Source organism: Onychomys torridus, chromosome 1, assembly GCF_903995425.1.
Source record: "Onychomys torridus chromosome 1, mOncTor1.1, whole genome shotgun sequence".
NCBI lineage: Eukaryota > Metazoa > Chordata > Mammalia > Rodentia > Cricetidae > Onychomys > Onychomys torridus.
This window is the reverse complement of record NC_050443.1, coordinates 104,386,512-104,411,911: the sequence shown is the minus strand read 5'-3', so window position 1 is coordinate 104,411,911 and position 25,400 is coordinate 104,386,512. Positions and strand designations below refer to the sequence as shown.

Genomic DNA, 25,400 nt, shown 5'->3' with positions numbered 1-25,400 from the left:
GTGGATGGGTGTGGTCCATTAGAGTGGGTGGGGGGGGGGTGGGGAAGGTGTGTGAGGGGAGGGAGAACTGTGGTTGGTATGTAAAATAGTAAAAATAAACAAATAAGTAAAAAATTTAAAAAACCACACAAATATTTATTAAAAATTTTTTTTTTAATTAAAAATAAAAGAGCCGCCACACCTCCATAGCAAATTCGTCCCAGGCCCTGGATGGCGCAAAGACCACTGGGAATTGTAGTTATTTAGTGGATTTTGGGGGCTTCCCGGAAGTGACTCACCACCCATTTCCTCTTCCGCCGTCGCGTCTGTCTCGCCTCGTCTCTGGGACACTGGAGCGCGGCTGGTTTGCGTCTCTTGAGCCTCGTGCTCCGGGTAGGAGGGGTGGGGTGGGGGCCGAGCAGTCGGGGCCGGGGCCGGGGCCGGGAGGTGGTAGCCGCGCTGGTCCGCCAGCCCTGACGCCGCGGTTTCCCGCAGGTTCCGGCCGCGCGCGCCTCAGCCCTTGAGTGCCGTCGCCATGTCGCGGTTTTTCACCAATGGTTCGGACAGTGAGTCCGAGTCGTCGTCGTCCGGGGAGGAGCAGGTCACCAAACCCGTCTCCGGGAACTACGGCAGACAGTGAGCTGGGGCGCTGGGAGAAGGGGTTTGGCAGTCGGCGGGGCTCTGCGGAGGGCAGCGCTCCATCGCCGGGGACTTGGCGAGCCCTCGACCGAGGGCCGGAGGTTTCCGGCTGCTCAGTGTTGCGTCAGAAGCCTGCGGCTTCAGATCCCTTCCCCGCACCCCCTCTCCCGAGTCCCGCGCTCTCTTCTCCCTGTCTGTGCCGCACTGGCCCTTCGCAAAGCTCTTCCCACCAAGCAGTCCTCAGTGGCTTTATTTGTATACATGGAAGGAAACACTCAGTGGTTAGCGTCTAGACTGTTGTGACTCTGAAGTCCTGTCCTTTGTGTGTGCAAATTGTTAAACACTGCTGTGCTCACCGTTCAACTTTCTTTCCCTCATCTCTGCAAGCTAAAATTTTTAAATTTTTGAAATATTTCTCGAAACTGATTATTTTTGCTGTGTGTCTGTAGTGTTTTAAGATGCTTATGCTCCACCACAGAGACTTACAGAGAATTTTAGACGAGAATATATATTATGTGTCATATAATCTTTATATCCATGTGAATATGATTCCATGACACTGTCTAAAGTGAAAAAAAAAAAAAAACTTGCCTACTGAATGCTTTGGCCCATCTCATTAAAAAGAAATATAAGCAAGCTGGGCAGTGGAGGCACACGCCTTAATCCCTCACAAGGCAGGGTCAGGTGGATCTCTGTGAGTTTGACGCCAGCCTGGTCTGCAGAGTGAGAACCAGGACAGGCACCAAAACTACGATGAGAAATCCTGTCTTGAAAAACCAAAAAAAGAAAGAGGGGAAGGAGGGAGGGAGGAAGGAAAAAAGAAAGCCAAGGGGTGCTAAAATTCACTAAAACTTGTTTTTTATAGATTTATTTATTACGTATTATGTGTACAGTGTTCTGTCTGCATGTTTGCCTGCACACCAGAAAAAGGCACCATATCTCATTATGAATGGTTGTGAGCCACCATGTGGTTCCTGGGAATTGAACTCAGGACCTCTGGAAGAATAGTCAGTGCTCTTAGCCTCTTAGCCATCTCTCTAGCCCTAAAAGTTTCTCTTTATTTTTATTTATTTTTCTCCCAGACAAGGTTTCTCTGTGTAACCCTGGATGTCCTGGAACTTACTCTGTAGACCAGGCTGGCCTTGAACTCAGAAATCCGCTTGCCTCTGCCTCCAGAGTCCTGTTATTAATGATGTGTGCCACCACCACCCCAGAATTCACTAAAACTTTTCTTTACTAGTGGCCTCTCCTATTTGGGAAATGTTTCTTTCTAGGATCTGGTTCAGGTACTAGCTCCTTGAAGGCTTTTCCATTATTTGTTAGAGTTGAAATACTTCTTTCTTAGGTATTTCTGTAGCCATATGTGCCATTATGTAATCAGCTGTTTCATATAGTAAATAAGCTCTTCACTTTGCGGGGATGTCATCGTACATGCTGTCAGGGTTTGACAAAAGGCTGTATTCAAAGTTGTAGCTGTTTAAGATGAGTATGAAGAGCAGGGTCAGAAAAGAGGATTGTGTGGCTGTCCTAGTCCTTTACCTGCTTCATTTGAGAAGAGGTAGTTAAGAATGAAGGTTAATGGTCTCTGTTTCTTCCATACAGGCCTTTGTTACTGAGTGAAGATGAGGAGGATACAAAGAGAGTTGTCCGAAGTGCTAAGGACAAGAGGTGAGGCTGAGTGATAAGGGAGCGATGTTATTATTTTCTATATGATAGACAGAACTAATCTGGTATTGAACTCCCTCCCCAGGTTTGAGGAGCTGACCAACCTTATACGAACCATCCGTAATGCCATGAAGATTCGAGATGTCACTAAGTGTCTGGAAGAGTTTGAGCTCCTGGGAAAAGCCTATGGGAAAGCCAAGAGTATTGTGGATAAGGAAGGTGTCCCCCGATTCTATATTCGCATACTGGCTGACCTGGAGGACTATCTTAATGAGGTGTGACTCTGTGATCATACAGAAGGGGATGTGGGCCTGGCTGTGCTCCTTTCCTGTAGCCAGGGTTCTCACGGTTCTCCACCTTATTACATACAGTGTTCCCTAGAAAATAGAAAATGAGCTAAAGCAAGAAGAGAAAACTTTTTTTTTTTTTTTTGAGTCAGGGTTTCTCTGTGTAGCTCTGGCTGTCCTGGACCAAGCTGGCCTCGAATTCAGAGATCCACCTTGCTTCTGCCACTGAGTGCTGGGATTGAAGAGGTGCACCACCACCACTCCCCAGCTTGTATTTTATGTTTTTAAGCACTTGTTACTTGGGGTTTTGTACTTGTAGTAGTGATATATAAACGTTGTAGGGCACTTGCCTTGGTTCAATCCCCAGCATTGCAAACAAAAAGTTAGAGTCTTTGTTAATGAGTGGTTCAGATGGCATCTAGGTAGCAGGGTACAAAAGAGTCGTGGGAATGCCACTTGGTCTTGGATCACTGTTCTCCCTGTCTTACTGTGTTAGCTTTGGGAAGATAAAGAAGGGAAGAAGAAGATGAACAAGAACAATGCCAAGGCTCTGAGTACCTTGCGCCAGAAGATCCGAAAATACAACCGAGATTTTGAGTCCCATATCACAAACTACAAGCAGGTGAGTCAGCTAGAGGCTAACTTTTTAAACTGGAGATGATCCTGCGACAAAACTGCAAGAGTACTAGTACGTGGTAGCATGACTAGAGAAAGACCTAACATGTCTGGGTTTCAGAAGGAGTTCGGTCAGCAGGCTTTTTTGTTGTAGTTGAGATGGAGGTCGCAGGATGTAGCTCTGACTCTCCTGGAACTCAGAAATATGCCTGCCTCTGCCTCCCGAGTGCTGAGATTAAAGGAGTGTGCCGCCATGCCTGGCTTGTGATAGGCATCCTTAATTCTCTGATCTCCCTCAATGCAGAACCCTGAGCAGTCTGCAGATGAAGATGCAGAGAAGAATGAGGAGGACTCAGAAGGTGAGAGAAGAGACCTTCATTGCAGATAGAAAGTCATGAGTTCCCTTCATCTAGTTTATTTTTTCAGTCTTGCCCTTCAGTGGTCTAGTTTATTCTTCCCACTTCCTTCCAGGCTCTTCAGATGAAGATGAGGATGATGTTGGAGTCAGTGCTGCAGCTTTCTTGAAGAAGAAGGTTCGGAGAGTCAAAGAAAGTTCGGGGATTGACGTGACAAGGGGCTTCCTGTTGTATTGGAACACTGGGTGAATTGGGATCTAACTGCCAGGCCCAGCACTGTGCCTGGGAGCTGTGTGGTACTTACTTCCCTTGGGGTAATTTGTAATCTTCAAAATTCTAGTTGTCTGTTTGACATACCTTGATTCCGTGAATAACTGCTCTTGTTCTGCTAATGGAAATACCTGGGCTGTGTGTCAGCAGGAGGAGCAGAGAAAGTCCCTTGCCTTCCTCCTTATCCTCTCTTTCCTCAAAGGATGATGATGAAGACTCTGAAGATTCTGATGATGATGAAGAATGGGACACCAGTTCTACATCTTCTGATTCAGACTCAGAAGAAGAGGAAGGGAAACAAACTGTTCTGGCCTCAAAGTTCCTTAAAAAGTAAGGAAGTAATGGGTTTGGGGGTTACAGTGAGAGGGTCAAAGCCTTTAATCATTTTGAAGGCTGTTCTTTGTTTTCATGGATTCTTCAGGTAGAAGCCCCTTGTTCCCCCCCCCCCCCCAACTAGTTCTGTAGACCAGGCTGGCCTTGAACTCACAGAGATTCGTCTGTCTCTGCCTCCCTAGTGCTGAGATTAAAGGCGTGCGCCACCACTGCCCGTCCCTTTGTTCTCCTTTTACAGCAGGATTTTAGAATTTAGTACAAGGTCACAAAGCTTGACTTAAAGATACAGGATTTGAAGCCTCCAGAGTTAAAATATTTAACCACATTCTAAATGCAAATCTCACTTTGGCACCTGTTGGTTATGTGATAGTGGGCAAGCTGCACCTTTTCAGTCTTCAGTTTTGCCTCCCAGGAGAGCTGTTAGAAGTAGCATAGGGAAGAGGCTCAGTCTAGGACTGCCATGTGGTGGGCACTCAGTGGTAGTTGCTATTGTGTTGGCCCTTCCTGATAATCAGCTTCTTAATGCATAGTGTGTAAAGTGTAAAGATAATTACCTTAATTGTCTTTTTTTTTAATTTTTTTTTGGTTTTCAAGACAGGGTTTCTCTGTGTAGCTTTGCGCCTTTCCTGGAACTCACTTTGGAGACCAGGCTGCCCTCAAACTCACAAAGATCTGCCTGGCTCTGCCTCCCCATTGCTGGGATTAAAGGCATGTGCCACCACCGCCTGGCCCTTAATTATCTTTAACTTTCAAATTTACTTAATCATGAAGCTCATTTTTAAACCTGTTGACATTTAGTAATGTTATTACTGGTTCGTATTCATTACATTTTCGGTCTTCAGTAGTTATGTATTATATTGAGTGTTGTGCGTGCAGTGCAGTATGAACTGTATGTACATTATTCATAGACTCTTGACAGAGCTAAGATTTAGTAATTCAGAAGACTGAGACAGAATTAAAACTTTGAGGGTAGCTTGGGTATGTAGCAGGAACCTGTCTCAATTTTTTAAAAAAGAAATCTTACTATTTTGTCTGCATATTTGTCTATGCACCATATTTGTGCCCAGCCCGTAGAGACCAGAAGATAATGTTGGGTTCCCTGAGACTGGAATTACGGACTCTTGGGAACCACCATGTGGGTGCTGGAATTGGGCCTGAGTACTCTGGAAGAGCAGACAATACTCTTAATTGCTGAGCTGTCTCCCAGGCCCTCACATTTTTATCTATCTATCTATCTATCTATCTATTTATTTATTTATGTGTGTGTGTGGTTTTGTATGTTTTTGTGGGTACATGTGTATATGTGAAAGTCCGAGGTGTACTTTGGGTGGTGTTCCTAAGGAACTACTCACCTTTGTAAGTTAATTTTGTTTGAGACAGGATCTCACTGCATGGATCAGGCTGACCTGGAACAGTATCTTCCTCCTAAGTGCTGTGATGGAAGCCTAATGGTGTGTCACCATGCCCAGCCTTGCCTTATTTTTTTGAGACCGGGTCTTCCATTGTCCTGTAGTTTGCTGGGTAGGTTAGGCTATCTGGGCTGTGAGCTCCAGGGATCCATCTATCTCTGGGGTGGATGCTGAGATTACAAGCAGGTGCTACCGTACCTGGCTTGCTTTTGTGTGTGTGTTGGATGTGGGTTATAATATAATTACATTATTTCCCATTTCTCTCCTTTCCTTCCAAACCTGCACATCTATCCACCCTTGCTCTCTTTCACATTATTATTTTTTAATTAGTTGTTGTTACCTACATAGGTATAGGAGGGGGCAGGGGATCAAACTCATATCTCATACTTGTGTAAGCTTGTCACTGAGCTACTTTCTATTTTTCCAGCCCTCAAAATTAGAGAAAAATGAAGTATAGGACATAGAGGATTTTTTCCTTATTAACGGATTTAGAGTATCTCATAGACATGTCGTCCCCGTCGTCGTCGTCCCCCCCCCCCCCCCCCCCCGACGGTTTCTCTGTGTAGCCCTGGCTGTCCTGGAACTCTCTCTGTAGACAAGGCTGGCCTCAAACTCACAGAGATTCACCTGCCTCTGCCTCTTGGATGCTGGAATTAAAGGTATTTGCCACCACCACCTGGCATCTCTTAAATTTTTAATAGCTTTAGTCAGGTATAATAGTATGTATATAAATGTTTGGGGCGTTTATTGTTTGGATCTCTGTGAGTTCAAGGTTACCAGATCTAAAGGCCTGAAAAATTGACTCAGTGGTTAAGAGCTCTTGTTGCTATTGCAGAGGACCTGGGTTTGATTCCCAGCACCCACATGACAGCAAACAGGCATCTGTAATGTCAGTCCTGGGGCCCTAATGACCTCATCCTAATCTCAGCAAGCATGCACATGATGCACTTACATATGTACAGGCAAGACACTTAGACACATAAGATAATTTAAAAATAAAAGATGTGGCTATATTGAAATGTGATCTGCCATAAGAGAGGTCAAACAATTACAGGTGTTTGAGTTTGAATCCATTATACTTTTGAGTATCACAGTATCTTTAGTACTGAGAGTAAGGCTTGAGTACAGGGAAAATGAAGTTGATTGGAAGCACTAGCTCCTCTAATCTCAGAGCTGCAGACATAATGTATAATTATGTAGACCCAGAGACATCAACTTACTGAGCATACTTGGCTTATGTGCAAACTTGGAGAAGTGGGTCCTGGGCCTGGGGCTGTAGTTCAGTTGATAGAGTGCTTACCTAGCGTGCCTGAGGTACTGGGTTTAATCCCTAAGTAATGCATAAGGTAAGTTAATACTGGTGTCCACCTGTAACCCAGAGGTGGGGAGAGGACTCATCTCTCATCTCCCTTGTCTCCTGTCAGAGCACCCACCACAGAGGAGGACAAAAAAGCAGCTGAGAAGAAACGGGAAGACAAAGCCAAGAAGAAGCACGATAGGAAGTCTAAGCGCCTGGATGAGGAAGAGGAGGACAACGAAGGCGGGGAGTGGGAAAGGGTCCGTGGTGGTGTCCCACTTGTTAAGGTGAGGATTTCAGAGTAGAGGAGATGGATTTAGGAGAGGGTACAGGTGCCCAGCTGGTTGGGGCGGGAAGGAGCCTAGAACAAGAACAGGTTTCTGTTGACGTGCGTGTGACAGGATGTGTTCTTGCCCAGGAGAAGCCAAAAATGTTCGCCAAGGGAACTGAGATTACTCATGCTGTTGTCATCAAGAAGCTGAATGAGATTCTACAGGCCAGAGGCAAGAAGGGAACAGACCGGTGAGATTTGTGTGCTAGGGCCGTTGCTAAATTTTCACAGTTTGAAAGCTTACTGGACTTCAGTTATTACAGTTAATTATTGGAAATGACATGTGTCTTTAGTTGTTACCTAACTTAATAGGACGGGAAGAATGAAGACCTTTTGTAAACAGCACTTCAGGATGCCTAACATTACCATTGTTTCTATTGGGAATTTAAAAGAGAAGCAAGGACTGGGGCTGTAATAGAGTTCAGTTGGCAGAGTGCTTGCCCAGCATACATGGAGCCCTGGGTTTGAGTCCTGATCTCACATAAAACCAGCACTTGGGTGGCAAAGGTAGGAGGATCAGAAGTTGAAGGTCTTCCTGCCTAGGCTCTATGGGACCTTGTCTCAGAAGAACCCATAAATAAACAAGAAGCACATACACGGGTAGTCAAGATACGTGGAACTGGCTGTTGTGCCGGTCTGAAGAGGGCTTCCTGCATAACAGGGTGAGACTGGCTCATTTATCTTGAAAGCCTTACCCAGTTCTGTGTCCCTCCAGTGCCACCCAGATTGAATTGCTACAGCTGCTGGTTCAGATTGCTTCTGAAAACAACCTGGGGGAGGGTGTCATTGTCAAGATCAAGTTCAATATCATTGCCTCTCTCTACGACTACAACCCTAACCTGGCTACGTACATGAAGGTGAGAACAGAAGAATACCGGGGTTAAGTTGGGTTCAGGAGAAAATACCTAGTGTTTTAAGGCTTGGGTGTTGAAGGCCCTGTGATTCTTGGTGTTCTTCAGAAACCTCGTTTATTCCATCCTTTAACTTTGTCATTTCTTCTCCTAACAGCCAGAGATGTGGCAGATGTGCCTGGACTGCATCAATGAACTGATGGATATCTTGGTTGCACATTCCAACATCTTTGTTGGAGAGAACATTTTGGAAGAGAGTGAGAACTTAAACAATTTTGATCAGGTAAAGGGAGGGATTGGCAGCACAATTGGGTAGGCATGGTACAGACAGGAGTTGAGATTAGGATAGAGCCTTGGATTAATTGTGTTCCTTCTTTGCATATTTCTTCAGCCACTGCGTGTACGTGGCTGCATCCTAACTCTGGTGGAGCGAATGGATGAAGAGTTTACCAAAATAATGCAAAATACTGATCCTCACTCCCAAGGTAAGCCTAGCAAAATAGGGTCTTTGGTGAGAGGTAGAGTACAGGAGGTAATACTAACTTAGGGGTTTTATAAGCATTAAAGTCAGAATGAAAGGACAGCCCTTGGGAGGCAAGTGCTAAATTTATAGGCCTTGCTGACCAAGTTGGTAATTGAGATACTTTTCCTTTCCTAAGCAGTAAGATGGTAAAGCTCATGGGAGAGGATGATGTTTTCAGGGTATAACTGTAGAGGGCAAACCAAAGTGGTTGGACTGATCATCTGGTTGAGAAAGCTGGTACTCACATCTGAGATGAGGATGGATGTCCTCCCTACCAGAGTATGTGGAGCATCTGAAGGATGAAGCACAAGTGTGTGCCATCATTGAACGTGTGCAGCGCTACCTGGAGGAGAAAGGTACCACTGAGGAAATCTGCCAGATCTACTTGAGGCGCATCCTGCACACGTATTACAAGTTCGATTACAAGGCCCATCAGCGTCAGCTTACTCCTCCTGAAGGGTCCTCAAAGGTGAGATTACTTGGCAATCATGTGAGGAGTGAGAGAAGTGTGAATTTGTCCTCCTTATCTGTTAGGCCTTGATGGTAAGTCTTCTATCTCCAAACGACTTCTGAAGTAGAACGGGGCGGGTGGGGTGGAGGGGAATCGGTGGGATTGCACTGAGGTTGGAAAGAATCCCATGTTTCACTGCTGGGGCCTAAGCCATTTAAAGCTGTAGTCTTTGCTGGATAGCCATCATTAATTAAGATCTTCCATTCCTCTAGTCTGAGCAAGACCAGGCAGAAAATGAGGGTGAGGACTCAGCTGTGTTGATGGAAAGACTCTGCAAATATATCTATGCCAAGGACCGTACAGACCGTATCCGTACCTGTGCAATCCTCTGCCATATCTACCATCATGCTCTCCACTCCCGCTGGTATCAGGCCCGTGACCTCATGCTCATGAGCCACCTACAAGACAACATTCAGCATGCAGATCCACCAGTACAGGTAGGTGGAGGAGATAACTAGCCTTCGTGGTGAAGGAGAAGCCAGGCCTCAGGCCCCTGTTATTTCTTAGATAGGTAAATGGACCCAACAAGAATTCCACCTGTTTAGTTAATGCAGACCCATACAGGTGCTTGGTCTTTTCCACATCCTAGCATTCTTTGATCTTCCCCACGTGGACATAAAATTTGTGCTATCCCACAATGTTAAAATCCACTTAGCGATTTGGGTTCAGCCAACATTTGTTTATTTACCTACTGTCTGGTACAAAGCATTAAGAGGTGATCTTACTTTTCTAGAAAGAGGAAAAGGGTTTTTGAAGCAGTTAAACTAGAGGGAAAAGGGACCTCCTAGATAACTGTGATACAGTGAAATTAGGAGGGTTCATGACAGTGGGGCAGCCAGTTTTCTGTATAGCAACATTTTGAGGACCTTTTTATATAGAGAAGGTACTAAGAGCCACATTTGAGGTGTAGCTCCTCTTTGTGTGTATTGTGGGAAATACATTTGCATTTTGTAAACCTGTCTGGTAATGATGGTTTTAAATTTTTAAGTATGGGGGCGGGGGGGCTGTGTTCCATGGCACATGTGTAGAAGTCAGTGGGTCCTCACCTTTTACCTCGTTGGAAACAAGAGTGTTTTGTTGCTGACCCATGGCTTCTCAGTTTCCCGTGTTCCCGTTGGAGCAGTGTGATTTATTATAAATCACTCCTCTCCATCCAGCGATTTGTGTAGGTTCCTGGGAATTCAAACTCTGATCCTCATGATTGTGCAGCAAGTGAACTATTTCCCACTGAGCCATCTCTCTACCCTGGTAGTGGTGGTTTAGACAATACCTTTTCTTTATTCTTTTTTTTTTTTTTTCTTTTTTATTTCATTGATGAAAAGGCCAACTCTTGCTTAGTCTTTTACATTTGAGTATTTATGTTTTTATTATGGAGTTATAGGAATTCTTCATATATTTTGGATGGCCAGTCCATTTGGGTTTTTGAGACAGGGTTTCTTTGTGTGACAGCCCTGACTGTCCTGGATCTCACTCTTGTAGACGAGGGCTGGGATTGAAGGCCACCGCCATGCCTGGCTGGATGACCACCCCTTAATTAGATTTCAGATACTTCATTCCAGGCTGTAGTTTGCCTCTTGTCTTAGTTGTGCCTTTTTGTTACAGTTTTATTTATTTATTTATTTATTTTTGTTTTGTTTTGAGACAGGGTTTCACTATATGGCAGCCTTGGCTGTCCTGGAACTATGTCTGTAGACCAGGCTGACCTCGAACTCACAGAGCTATTCCTGCCTCTGCCTGCTCCCTAGTGCTGGCATTAAAAAGCCATTTGCTACCACCACCTGGCTTATTTTAATATATTTTCTAACTTGTGTCTAAATAAATCTTTGCTTAAAATTTAAAAAGATTGGGACTGGAGAGAGTTTTCCAGAGGACCCAAGTTCAGTTCCCAGCATTCACACCATGAAGCTCATAACTGTCACTGACTGTAGCTTCAGAGAATCTACACTTCCGGGCTTCCAAGACACCTGCCCTCATACTCACATACCCAAATGCAGTAAACTTTTTTTTGTCTTTTGAGACAGGGTCTCACTGTGTAGCCCTGGCTATCCTGAAACTCGCTATATAGACCAGTTGGCCTTGAACTCACTGAGACCCACCTGCCTCCTGATTAAAAGCATGTTGCCATCATGCCCAACTTAAGTTTTTTTTCCCCCTTGAGACAGTTTCTCTATGTAATCTTTCTGGTCCTGGAACTCGCTTTGTAGACAAGGCTAGCCATGTTCACAGAGATCTGCCTGCCTCTGCCTCCTAAGTGTGGTATTAAAGGTGAGCACCACCACTGCCCAGTTATGGCTTAAGTTTTTTAAAAAATAAATAAAATAGTCAGCAGTGGTGGTACACCTTTAAGGCAGAGGCAAACGGATCTATAGAGTAAGTTCCAGGACAACCAAAGTTACACAGGAAAGCCCTGTCTTAAAGAAAAAACTGGGGCTTGGGGATTTAGCTCAGTGGTAGAGTGCTTGCCTAGCAAGCGCAAGGCCATGGGTTTGATCCTCCGCTCAAAAACAAACAAAAAAAAACCTGAGAAATATAAAAATAAAATTCATAAAAGTATTTTCATCTTTTTTTCCTATCTCTTGATAAACTTTTGTGGTTTTGATTTTTGCATTTAGACTTATAGTTTATCTTGACTTAATCTCATGTAGTATGAGATTAGGGTCAGTTCTCTTTTCCCTTCACATTGATACTAAGTTGTACCAGCATCATTTATAACAAATATTCTGTTGCCCTATTATTTTGCTTAGGTGGTTTTGTGGAAACTGCAAAAACCTGGCTTCACATGAATGGCAAATACCTATCCCTCCTGAGCCACCTCTGGCCCTGCTGTTTTGTTTTGTTTTGTTTTGTTTTTTCTTCTCTACTCCCAAATGCTAATACTTTTTTTTTTTTAAGGAGTATCTATAGACTTGGCCTCAAACTTGCCATGTAGCCAAGAATGACCTTGAACATCTGATTTTCCTTCCTCTACCACCTGAGTCCTGTAATTGTAGTTCTATACATCTATGCTACTATGTGGTGCTGGGAATCAGACCCAGGGCCTTGTGTATATTAGGCAAGGACTGCTTTTTAAAAAAAAAATTTTATTTAATTTTAATTATGTGTGTGTGGCCGTGTGCATATAAGTTTGGGTGCCCTCAGAAGCTTGAGACATTGGATCCCCCTGAAGCTGAAGCAAAAGGTGATTGGGAGCCATCTGATATGGGTGCTGGGAACCAAACTCAGGTGTTCTGCAAGAGTAATAATGGGTAATATGTGCCTTTGGCGACTGTGCCATCTCTTCAGCTCTGGGTAGAATTTTTTTTAAAAGGTTCTTTGAATTTATGTTCATGATCTCTTAATATTTTTATTATTGTAGCTAATAAAACTTGGGCTGTGTGTTTCAGAGGTAGTAAAAAACTTACCAGTATGTAGAATATCCTAAGTTTAATTCTCAACCCTGGGGGATGCAGCACCAGTTCTATATCTGCACTGGAAACTTGGGAGGCTGAAGCAGGAGGATTATAAGTTCAAAGCACAGCAAGACCCTCAAACAAGAAACCTTAATCCCTGCCTTCCCACGCCCTGCCCCTACACTCCCACCCCCAGTTTTTTTCTGTTTACAGTCTTCCTTGTCTTGATTAGTGGCAAACCCACACATCCTTCCATCTTGTCGACCAGAAACCTCAGTGCCCTGTTTGATGGTGCTGGTTCTCATCTTTGTTTGGAGACAGGGTCTCATTCAAATCCACCAGCCTCTGCCTTCCGAGTGCTGGCATTGCCAGTGTGTATCACCTTGCTTGGCCCATGCCTGGTTTTCTTTCAAGTTACATCTGATTCTCGAGCCATTTTTCTTTGTAGTCTGTGTCTGGTCATTTCTTTCTTTCCTTTTCTTTTTTTCTTTTCTTTTAGATTGATTTATTTTTATTTATATGCATATATGCCTGTGTGGATGTGCCAAATCTCCTAAAACAGGAGTTACAGACAGTTGTGAGCAGTCATGTAGGTTCTGGGAACTGAACCCAGGTCCTCTGGAAGAGCAGCCAGTGCTCTTAACTACTGAGCTATCTTTCCAGAATAGATCATCCTTTCCCTTTTCCCGAGAGATCATCAACCCACCACCTTTCTCCTGATCTCGCTTTGGTTTGCCTTCATGTCCACTTTGTCTTTCTGTAAGTTTCTTTTATTTATTTATTTTTCTTTTTTATTGTTTCTAAATCTGTAATATTAAGTTTTGAGGAACAAGGAAGATAAATTAAAACCTTTCAAATAATTGGGAAATTTTAATAGTACAAACTGTGGGATTTTTTTGTTTTTGTTTTTGCTTTTTTAATTAAGGAAATTTTTTCATTTATTTTATATACCAATCAAAGATCCCCTCTTCCCTCCCACAAGAAGGTAAGGCCTCCCATGTGGTTTCTTATTATAGCAACCAAAGTCAGAGTTTATCACCAAGTACCATGGTTTCCCATCTTTAAATCCTGCTTCACACATGCCTACTCCCTGGTTTATGGTAAAGTCTTTGATGAGTCTCAGCTACATCACTTTTATTCTTCAAGTATACTTGTGTCAGTTATTCATCTGGACCACTGCGTTTCCTTTTTCTATTGTAGACTTTATCCCTGTTTATCTATATGGCTTCTTTAGTTCTTAGCTATTCTTCACAATAAAGCCTTTACCAAATTGTCAGTCTCTGTCACCATACAAACTCACTTTGTAAATCTTCCCCTGAGTTTATTTTTCTCCTTTGCTTAGATTACCACTCTCATAGTAATGCACACCCCTCCTCTAGAATGGAAGATAGACCTAATTTGTTTTGTTCTCTGGCCCTAGCCTACTGCCAAAACATAATAGATGGTCTAAGTGTATTTGCTGAATTAAATGAACTGTTTGCCTATGACTATCTCCTCTGCCCTTTGTGCTCAGATCCTGTATAACCGTACCATGGTACAGCTGGGCATCTGTGCCTTCCGTCAAGGTCTGACAAAGGATGCACACAATGCCCTTCTGGATATCCAGTCAAGTGGTCGTGCCAAGGAGCTTCTGGGCCAGGGTCTGCTGCTGCGCAGCCTACAGGAGCGCAACCAGGAACAGGAGAAGGTAGAGCGACGCCGACAGGTGCCCTTTCATCTGCACATCAACCTGGAACTGCTGGAGTGTGTTTATCTGGTGTCTGCCATGCTCCTGGAGATCCCCTACATGGCTGCCCATGAGAGTGATGCCCGGAGACGCATGATCAGCAAGCAGTTCCATCACCAACTGCGGGTAGGAGAGCGGCAGCCCCTGCTAGGTGAGTGTGTGCCTGTGTAGCCCTGTACACTTCTTGGATCTTTGCTTATGGGCATCTTTGCTTGCTCATAAGCATTAAGAAAAGTTGATGGAATAACTTCCTCACAAGATATTGCATTTGATTTATATTTTATATTGGTGCCTCCTCTGCCTGGCACAGTCTCTGAGAAGTAATTTGTTATTCAAGACATGTTGAGTTTGAGATCAGCCTAGTCTACAAAGAAAGTTCCATGCCACCCAGGGCTACTTAGTAATCCTGTCTCAATAAAACAAAATTTATTAAATTTGCTTTAATAATGAAATATGACATGTGAATACTCTTGTTATTTCACCTGATGATAAACTGCAGTATGGAGAATTTAAACGATTTGTCCTAGTTTAGTGCAGTTAATGCATACCTCTTTACTATTTTTCAACTTCATCCCCATTATCTTTCACCCAAGTAAACATAATAGACTTTTACCATCCAAGAATCTTAACATTGGTTTCTTTGATCAGTTTTTTGTTTTTGTTTGATTTTTTTTTAGTGCATAGTCTTACTATGTAGCCATGTCCAACCTGAAACTTATGGTGTAGACCAGGCTGATCTTAAACTCAAAAAAATTTACTCAAACTTTCTCCCCAGTGCTGGGATGAGATACTAGGATGCTGGAGAGATGACTCAGTGGTTAAAAGTGCTTGCTCTGCATTCTTGAGGACCAGAGTTTGGATCCCAGCACCTATGTAACAAGTTGGGCATCCCTGAAAACACTGTGACTCCAGTTTCAGGTAGGCAGAGACAGGAGCATCACTAAAACTTGCTGGCTTTCAGCCTAAACAGGAGGGAATCTTAGGCTCAAGGAAAGATCCTGATTCAAGAAAATAAGTAGTGAGTGAGAGAAATTCTCTGCCTGATTCTAACTCTCAAGTGCTGAGCTTAAAGACATGCACCACCACAACATGCACAAAGAGATTTAAAAAAATGAATAAATGAAGTGGTGATAAGGATGGAATCCAGGGCCTTATGTGCTAGGCAAGCGCTCTACCACTGAGCTAAATCCCCAACCCCACTTTTTTTTTTTTAATTATTAAATATGTTTATTTATTAAAAATTTTTTTCCATTTTACATACCAACCCCAGTTCCCCCTCCCTCCCTTTCTCCTGCCTCCTCACCTCCCTCCTGCTCTGCCCCCATCCACTCCTCGGAGTGGGTAAGGCCTCCCATGGTTGTCAACAAAGTCTGGCAAACCAAGTTGAAGGAGAGCCTCGCCCCTCTCCATTGTATCAAGGCTGAGCAAGGTATCCCACCACAGGGAATGGGCTCCAAAAAGTCAGTTCATGCATCTGGGATAAGTCCTGGTCCTGCTGCCAGGGACCCCACAAACAGATCGAGTCACATAGCTGTCACCCACATTCAGCAAGCCTAGTTCGGTCCCATATAGGTTCCTGAGCTGTCAGTCTGGAGTCAGTGAGCTCCAACTAGCACCGGTCAGCTGTCTCTGGGTTTCCCCATCATGTTCTTGACCCCCTTCTTCTCTTTTTTTTCTTTTTCTTTTTGAATGTCCAATGTCATTTATTGAAGGAGGGAGGAGGTCTTAAATACAGACTTACAGCACAATGGGGGAACCCCAGTTGGCAGAAGCGAACTTCTGTTTTTTTTGTTGTTGTTGTTTTTGTTTTTTTTTTTTTGAGCTGAGGATCGAATCCCGGGCCTTGAGCTTGCTAGGCAATCGCTCTACCATTGAGCTAAATCCCCACCCCCACTCCTGATGTTTTACAATCTTGCATCTAAGCAGTTAACCCCCAATATGCTGGTGAGGAGCTTCCCTTAAGCATTCTGGAGGGTGGAATCTTGCAGGGAATTAGCATAGGGAGGATATCAAGGTCAAGGTCAGCAAGCAAGGCAACAGTTACCATTTTACTAAAAAATGAGCTTCTGACTTAGATTGCATGAGATGTCAGCAGGTCTCCTTACCTGTCATGGAAACACCTGTCTAGGCCACACAGGTGTTCTGTCTTAGGTTGGTGAGCGCCCCCCCCCAGGCATTACCCATCCTTGAATACTATGAATACAGGTTCAATTGTGTGAAAGCTGCAGAGATGACTGTTGCCAAAGATCTCTAAGTGGTGCTGGGCTTGCAATCTGTGTGTTTGACACAGAAAAGATTTGGGCACTTTTGAAAGGCTCTCATACAAGGGCTGAGTAAGTGGGACAGGAAGTGACTGCGCCTTCCTAGTTGTTCATGGAAGATGAGTGAACCACACTTCCTTTCCATGGTCATCCCCTTATGTGTTGGCCCCTTGGCCTTGCTTATATGGCCATGTTCAAATGCAGATGCCCCTTAGTCAAATTGTGTTTGGCTTACACAGTGATGGTTTATTTTCTAGGAATACTTCAATGAAAATCTGAATGTCCATGTGTCTTAATAGAATTTTGGGAGATCTAGTTGCCCTAGGCTTGCCTTCTTATGGAGCTAGCTTTGAGAACTGAAGTAAAAGCTATAAGGAAAGACTATCTGGTTCATCACAGTCCTGACTCTGTTATGCATAATAGAGTTAAATGCCAGTTTCTAAACCGGGTCTGATTATACAGATTTGGAATCTTGGTGCTTGGGAAACTGACAGAAGGACCTCAAGTTTAAGGCTATTCTTGGCTATATGATCAGACTACCTTTAAAAAAAAAAAAAAGCCAGTTTCCTATTTAGTCTTGCCACTATTATTGTTTATTTGATTTATAGAGATAATTCTTAGAGCTTCTAACTTTGTTTAAATATTTGGGAGTCAGATGACAACTTGTGGAATTAAGTATTGACAGGTCTCCATGTATAGACCAGGTTGGTCTTGAACTCAAAGAGATCCACCTTCCTCTGCCTCTCCAGTGCTGGCTTCAGAGGCATATTGTCACTAGGCCTGGCTTTGTCTTTTTAAAAATTTTACCAAAAGTGGCAAAGTGGGGGCTAATCTAAGAAGGTGGATGTTTACAGTTTGGGCCTGATCACAACCCATTTTTGTCCCAGTGTCAGCCATATTATGTATACCACTCATTTCCAGACTTGGAACTTTTGTGCTTTGTTTCCTAAATTCCAGTTACATTCTGGCTTGTTCTTCAAGATCGTGTTTGGGAGCCCGAGTCACAAATCAGTACATAAAACCTGAGGTTTCATAGAGATCATTTAGGTTGAGGCTAAAATATATTAGTCCTAAAGTTCTTTTTAAAATTTTTTGTTCTGTTTATTGTTGGGGAGGGGGGTGACATGTGTGCTGTAGAGTACATGTAGAGAGCAGAGGACAACTTAGCAAATTGGTTCTTTCCTGACACCATGTGGGTGCTAGAAATTGAATTCAAGATGTCAGGCTTGGCTTCCAACACGCTACACACTGAGCCATCCATTCTTGGATATAGCATTACCTCAGTAAACAGGAAGTGCAGAGCAAGCCACTGCCAAACGATAGAAGTGACAGGAGCAGCTGGCTACTTGTACAGTCACCCAAGGTTCCTCTGTGACATTGGGGGATCCATCTTTGTCCTATGGGTCTAGAATATCTGACAGACTTTTTTGTAAAGCAGGAATTTTGAAGGACTGTCCTACCTTGTCTTGGCAAAGTTCAGTGGTCACCTTCTTTTGTGCCCTGCTCACCCAATTTGGACAGCATACTGTCAGCAGTTGAGGCAAGGGCAGTTTCTTGCTGAAGTGGCTGGCTTTGACACATGGAAAAGCAAACTCCATAAGGAAGTTCTTCAATGCCTGTCATCCTCTTGAAGTAAATTGGTGCTGCCAGGAGCAAATGTGTCTCACTGTCATGAAAAGCCTTGCGTTATTAAAACATTTTAAATGCCATATTCTGTAGGTCTTTGAAGTGTTTGAAGAAAAGACCATTTATCTCTTTAAAATATATCTCTAACCTTGAAAACATACCCAACATGACTATAAGTTTGATTGTTATAACTTTTAAGGACTAAAACTTTACATTTTTAAATGAGTTGCATAGGTACAATACCTTAAACAAGAGTAGAAATATATGTACAATATAACAAAAATAACCTTAAATTTGTATCAATATACAAAAATCCATACCAATGTAAAATATTTGAGTACGGATGGTTGTTTCAAAAGAATAGACTTGGGAAATCTTACCCTTTTATCCCATCATGTATATATTTCTTTGTTCAGCTTTCTCCCTGACCATGACGGTAAGAAATTGTAACTATCCCTACCCCCAAATGATGAGAAACAACCAAAAACAACCCACTCCTCCTCTTGAGAATGTGGGCGCTGTGTTCTCTAGTCTGCTTCCTGTTGTTTGGGGGCGGTGGCATTGTTAGGTACCTGCAAAAATTAAGATAATGGTCAAGTCCTGGGAGAGCTAGACCATCTCAGCTAGCAGTTTTGAAGTTCTGGATGTAGATTTTTGAGGAAACTGCAACAGAGGAATTCTCAGAGGCTGGATTACCTGGGCTATTTGTCTTGTTTTTATTGGTGTCTGGTCCTTTTGTTCTGAAAACAAACTTTTTTAAAAGTAACATCTGTATTAACACAAGTGTGGAATGTGTGATGTGCACAGGTTAGCTAAAGATGATTTTCTGTTTTATATTTGAGCAGATTAAAGGCATCTGTCAACTTTGTAGGGTTTTTTGGACTATATAACCAAACTGTAATATAAATCTCCATTCATGTTATATGAAAGGATGGCATGTAATAATAAGTCATGAGGACTCTGTAACTAACAAGATTTATCATCTCTCATACAGTCTCAGTGCTGTTCCCATAGTAGAGGGATCAGCATATACATCACCCGTCCTGTAGTCTTTTCGTGACTTTTTCTCTCATGTCTATAGCCAAGATCCTCAGGAGGTCTCCCCCAGTCAAATCTGATCTTTATTAATTTTGAAGAGAACAATAACTTCTTCTTTCCTATGAAAACAAAGACATAACCTCTCCCAGTGCAGCGTATTTTTTTACTTGCATTCTGAAGTGAAGACGTTTTTAAGATATCTAGATTGTCCAGGCAGTGCTGCACACCTATAATCCCAGCATTCAGGAGGCAGAGGCAGGTGGATCTCTGTGAGTTCGAGGCCAGCTTGGTCTACAGAGCTAGTCCAGGACAGGCTCCAAAGCTACAGAGAAACCCTGTCTTGAAAAAACAACAACAACAACAAAAGATATCCAGATTGGTTTAATTTAGCAGTTTTTATAATCCAGTATCTCTCAGCAGCTATTGCTTTTTTGTATATTAGCATTTAAAAAATTCAAAATCAACAAAGCACTAGACACCCTGTGTATTTCCCATCATTATATGGCTTATTCTTTGTATATTACTTTTTATTTAAAGACATTATTTTTAAACTTTTTTCTATAACTCCCTATACCCATCCCCCCCCCTTTTTGACTTTAGCATCTAAATACATTTTTAAGCATACTGTGCCTTTTTAGAGTCTCCCTCTCACACCTAGATTTATCACAGGTTTCTTCTCTTTACCCAGAAGTCCCGCCTAGCTATTGGCCATTCAGCTCTTTATTAAACCAGTCACAGCGATATATCTTCACAGTGTACAAACAGGTAAACTGTACAACAGGTAATGTGAAAATGAGTAAGCTTGGAAAATTAATTAAGAACTTGAGGACAGGTTGTGCTCCCTGTAGTAGGTTCTAAGCTACCTTGTTATGTAGAGTAAGATTCTCTTTTCTTTCTTTCTTTTCTTTTCTTTTTTTAATTTTTTTTTTTATTTTTTTATTTTTTGGTTTTTCAAGACAGGGTTTCTCTGTGTAGCTTGGTCCTGGAACTAGCTTTGGAGAGCAGGCTGGCTTCGAACTCACAGAGATCTGCCTGGCTCTGCTTCCCAAGTGCTGAGATTAAAGGCGTGTGCCACCAATGCCTGGCCCTCTTTTTTTTTTTTTTTTTTAATGAAGTTTAGTAAATAATCCTATTTGAAATCTTTTAAACTTTTGTTTTGTTTTGAGGCAGGGTTTCTCTTTGTAGCCCTAGCTGTCCTGGAACTCTCTGTAGACTAGGTTGGCCTCATAGGTCCGCCTGCCTCTGCGTCCCGAGAGCTAGGATTAAAGATGTGTCCCATCACACCCAGCTCAAACATTTTTTTAAATGTATATGTGTGTCTGTGTGCATTTATATGCATCATATGCGTGCAGGTGCTGGCCATGATAGGGTGTCAGATTTTCTGGAACTAAAGTTACAGAAGCTTGTAGATGCTGACAACCAAATCTAGGTTCTATAAGGACTCTTTTAACTGGGAAAGAGCCATCTCTCAAGCCCCAAAGTCGTGCATGCATGTGTGCTTTCCCTGTATGTATTGTCACATACCACGTATCCACAGGGGCAAAAAGAATGTGTTGCATCTGCTGAAACTTGAGCACTGAAGGTTGTGAAACTTCAACCCAGGTCCTCTGGAGGAGCAGCCAAGTACTCTTGACTACCGAGCTATCTGTTCAGCCCCTTGTTTTGTTTTTCCGAGATAGGGTTTCTCTGTGTAACTCTAGCTGTCCCTGATTTCACTCTGTAGACCAGGGTGGCTTCAAACTGAGGTCGGCCTGCCTCTGCTGGGGCTAAAGGCGCTCTTCCACCACCCAGTAATTTTTTTTTTAAGGTCAAGGAACTTTAAGAGAATCTGATGAAAAGCTGTGGATATTTTCCTAGAAAGATGCTCAACAACCATTTGTCAACAGTTTCAAGGGATTCAGCAATCCCTGAAACATCTTCCTTTATGGACTGGTTCACACCAAAGTCAGTGTCTCAGCTACTAAGTGACTTGTCCAGCCCTGTGGCTACTCAGTGGAGAGCAAAGTCTTTAGTCTGATTATTTGCCCTTTATTGATGCCTCTTTCTCCTTAAACAGTGCTCAGAGAGCAGGAGCCATGGTTTCAAGTTTCTTTCAGTCCTGTCTTATTCCTGCCCTTCAGGTCCTCCTGAATCAATGAGGGAGCATGTGGTTGCTGCCTCCAAGGCCATGAAGATGGGTGACTGGAAGACCTGCCACAGTTTCATCATTAATGAAAAGATGAATGGGAAAGTGTGGGACCTTTTCCCTGAGGCTGACAAAGTTCGCACCATGCTAGTTCGGTGAGCAGTAATGAACACTGGTGGGTGGAAAAGAAAAACATTGGCTGGTCTCCTTCCCTTCCCTTAGGACTTCACCTTTTTCTGTTCTCTCACAGGAAGATCCAGGAAGAGTCACTGAGGACCTACCTCTTTACCTACAGCAGTGTGTATGACTCAATCAGGTAGGATGGGCTCTGGGGGGTGTATAGAACCCCAGCATTGTAATTAGGGTTCCTAACCGCCCTCTTTTTCCTGGCTTATTTCCCCAGTATGGAGACACTGTCAGATATGTTTGAACTGGATCTACCCACTGTTCACTCCATCATCAGCAAGATGATCATTAATGAAGAATTGATGGTGAGGGCCAGAGATAGTGGATTGAGCAGGTAGAGTCACAAAGAAGCCAGCATAGTCTGACTCTGTCCCCCTCCCTCAGGCCTCTCTGGACCAGCCAACGCAGACGGTGGTGATGCACCGTACTGAGCCCACTGCCCAGCAGAACTTGGCTCTGCAGCTGGCTGAGAAGCTTGGCAGCCTAGTGGAGAATAATGAACGGGTGTTTGACCACAAGCAGGGGACCTATGGTGGCTATTTCCGAGGTGAGTGTCCCGCCTCTCTCTCCATTCTCCCAGGGTCTCTGCACCTCTGTCTCTCTCCAGGCGTTCACCCTCTTTCCTACCACCTTTTTCCTGCAGACCAAAAGGATGGCTACCGAAAAAATGAAGGTTACATGCGCCGCGGTGGTTACCGCCAGCAACAGTCTCAGACAGCCTACTGAGTCCCTACTGCCGCTGCCTGACCAGACTGCCGCCTTCCCAAATCCACCTCAGTTAGTAAAAGTCTGTTGAGTTGATATAGTGCTTGGTGTCTGCTTTTGCCACAGAGCTAAGTTAAGTTGGACTCATTTGCTAATAAACATGTTTCTGAGTTTCCACCCCATGATGGGTGCAAGGTTCAGATGCACAATGAATTTTACGTAACCCTCAAATCAGAGGGCTGTTACTCTTTGACATGAGCAGGAAGATGTCATAACATGTTATATGAGCTGGGTGATGGTGGTGCACACCTTTAATCTTAGCACTTGGGAGGCAGAGGCAGGGGATCTCTGAGTTTGGGGCCAGCCTGGTCTACAGCGTGAGTTCCAAGACTACTACAGAGAGAAACCCTGTGGGGGGTGTGAGGGGGGCAGGGGATTATGAAGGAGGTAGGTATATTGAACAGGATTATGGGATGTAGTGTATAGGAGGTTTTAATGGACTGGAGTGGGGTGGGTAGTGATTCTCTAGGCAGGGAGAATTTGGCTAGACCACTGTGGTCCAGTGTACAGCAGAGATTCACTGTTAACTGGTGTAGGCCAAGTGCCATGATCGAGCATTGAGAAGCTGACAGACTGATTTATTTTTTCTAATAATTTGTATGATTCCTGCTTGTTGTATTTTATAAATGTTTTAGTCCCAATGGATGGGAAGTTTTGGTTTAGTTTTGTTTTTTTCTAAGACAAGGTTTCTCTGTTGCTCTGGCCTCAGACTCAGAGAGATCCAACTGCCTCTGCCTCCCAAGTACTGGGATCAAAGGTGTGCACCACTGCTGGCTTGGGAAGTGTTTTCTTTGTGAGACAGGTCTCTGTAGCCTTGACTGTCCCAAAATTTGCTCTGTAGACCAGGCTGGCCTTGAACTCAGACCCTCCTGCTTCTGCCTCCCAAGTGCTGGGAGTAAAGGCGTTTTTTTCCTACCACCACTCAATGATACACGAATTTTTAAAATTCATTTCTTAACCAAGTTTTAAGAAATTATAGGGGTTGGGGATTTAGCTCAATGGTAGAGCGCTTGCCTAGCAAGCGCAAGGCCCTGGATTCGGTCCTCAGCTCTGAAAAAAAAAAGAAATTGTAGGTGGAGAAGGGAACAAGACACTGTTGAAGGACAATGTCCCAGTGATCTATTCCTCCAACATGGATCCACCAGAGGTTTCTGTAATCTCCCAGGAATCCATATTAGTTAATGTTTGGGTCAGAGCATTCATAAGCTGATGGCTTTCCTGGGCTCTGCTCTGGGTGTTCCCTACTGCATTAGGGACCATCCCTTCAACACATGAGTTTGGAGGGGACAGCAAGATCCCATCATCATACCTATCATTTGCAAAGCCTCCAGTTTGATCCCTAGCACTGAAAAAGAATAACCACAGTGAGAAGGCAGCACGTGGATGGTGTCCTAGTTAGGGTTTTTGATGTGATGAAACACCATGACCAAAAAGCAAGTTATAGAGGAAGGGTTTATTTGGCTTACACTTCCATATCACTGTTCATCACTGAAGGAAATCAGGACAGGAACTCAAGCAGGGCAGGAACCTGGAGGCAGGAGCTGATGCAGAGGCCTTATAGGGGTGCTGCTTACTGGCTTGCTCCCCCTAGTTTGTTTCTGAAGCTTGGACTGATGGGTGAGTTCTGTTTTGGAGTCCACACATTTAAAGAGACAAAACATAAAATTGGACGCAATCATAAACCCAATCTTTGGGGCAGAAGGGACACTTCCTGGTTTTGGTGTATGAGTGAAGGTAGTCACCATATGTCTCGAGTTCATCTTGTCTTCCTGATTACGCTATTGTACTGTCTTTCGCCATTGTCTGTTGGAGTTGTGTTTTCAAGCTTTGTTGCAGAGATGGGGTCAAACTAAGCACAGCCGAATTGCCCTGAGCTGCATACTACAACGTTTCAGCGTTTCCGTGAAATGGACTGCTCCTGGCTGCCTCTTTGCTAGGTTTCTCCTGCAGCTTATTCTGTCTCTCTCAATGCCTGCTGGAGCCTGCTGTTGAAGTCCCACAGGCACATCAGGCAGTTCTCCAAGCTCTCCTTTTGAGATACTTTCCCCTTGTTTTGCTTCTGAAGGTTTTAGCTCCCAGCTAGCTCCTGTCTCTCACCATAGAGTTATGGCTGACACCACTCCCCTGCACTGTTGGGCTGGGCCACATGAGTTCCACCATCTGCTGCTCACTTCACTGATGCAGCTGGCCCACACTCTAATGCTTGCTCTGGTTTCTCCATCTGATTGCTGGATTAGGTTTTGCAGGAATTCAGGTCTTTTGGTTATGGATAATATTAAAATATTGATGTATGCTGTTCTACTTTATTAAAAAGCTAGCTCTGGAGTTGGGCTATGGCCTCCCTCTCATGACCCAAGCATGTTTGTTTAAAAATTTTCCTCAAAAATCTGTATTATGTCAAGAGACCATCTGATTTTAGGACAAAGGAAAAACAAGAAACAAATACAGCCTAAGAAAGGACACTATATGTTTTTTAAACAGCTAAAATAAAAACTTTCTGTACCTTAAGATTTGTAAGCTTATTGAATATGGTTAAAACTCTGTAAATAAAACAAAAATGGGGTTGGGGATTTAGCTCAGTGGTAGAGCACTAAGGCCCTGGGTTCGGTCCTCAGCGCTGGCAAAAAACAACAACAACAACAAAAAAAACAACTGGATAACAACATTTTCTGAGTTCCTATAGATGTCTGGTATAATTTTCTATTTAGTGTCTTCTAGGTTACAGATAATTATTCAAAAATATTCAAAGTCACCATAACACCATACAGGGTCCAGGCTCCCTGTGTATTTTCCATCTTTATGTGGCTTTTTTCTTTTCTATTACTTTACTCTTTTATCATTTGGTTTGTTGTTGTTGTTGTTGTTGTTTTGTGTGTGTGTGTGATTTTTCGAGACAGGGTTTCCCTGTGTAGCTTTGCACCTTTCCTGGAACTCACTTGGTAGCCCAGGCTGACCTCGAACTCACAGAGATCCGCCTGCCTCTGCTTCCCTAGTGCTGGGATTAAAGGCGTGCACCACCAGCAGCTGGCCTCTTTTATTATTTTAAAACTATTTTTCCCTATGACTGTCTATACCTGTTTTCTTTTCTTTAGTCTAAGTCTGTGCACTTTTTTTTTGTTTTGTTTTTGTTTTTTGAGACAGGGTTTCACTGTAGCTTTGGAGCCTGTCCTGGACTAGCTCTGTAGACCAGGCTGGCCTCGAACTCACAGATATCCACT

At 43.5% G+C, this 25,400-nt stretch overlaps 1 protein-coding gene across 3 annotated transcripts; it reads left to right on the top strand.

Annotated features, from left to right (window-relative positions):
- The first annotated feature begins 285 nt into the window (after window positions 1-285).
- Window positions 286-22,299, top strand: LOC118594066 (eukaryotic translation initiation factor 3 subunit C). Of its 3 annotated transcripts, none has more exons than XM_036203871.1 (21): window positions 286-372; window positions 475-615; window positions 2,221-2,286; window positions 2,369-2,558; window positions 3,067-3,192; window positions 3,490-3,544; window positions 3,657-3,718; window positions 4,014-4,141; window positions 6,978-7,137; window positions 7,269-7,372; window positions 7,897-8,038; window positions 8,190-8,315; window positions 8,424-8,517; window positions 8,834-9,024; window positions 9,279-9,503; window positions 13,969-14,332; window positions 21,227-21,386; window positions 21,482-21,547; window positions 21,635-21,722; window positions 21,802-21,964; window positions 22,061-22,299. In XM_036203871.1, the coding sequence occupies exons 2-21, from the start codon at window positions 515-517 to the stop codon at window positions 22,141-22,143; spliced, it is 2,694 nt and encodes an 897-aa protein (XP_036059764.1). In that variant the 5' UTR covers window positions 286-372; window positions 475-514; the 3' UTR covers window positions 22,144-22,299. The 3 variants fall into 3 exon arrangements, with proteins under 3 accessions (XP_036059764.1, XP_036059756.1, XP_036059748.1); XM_036203863.1 differs by having other exon boundaries at window positions 3,657-3,733; window positions 7,272-7,372; XM_036203855.1 differs by having other exon boundaries at window positions 3,657-3,733.
- Window positions 22,300-25,400: the final 3,101 nt, after the last annotated feature.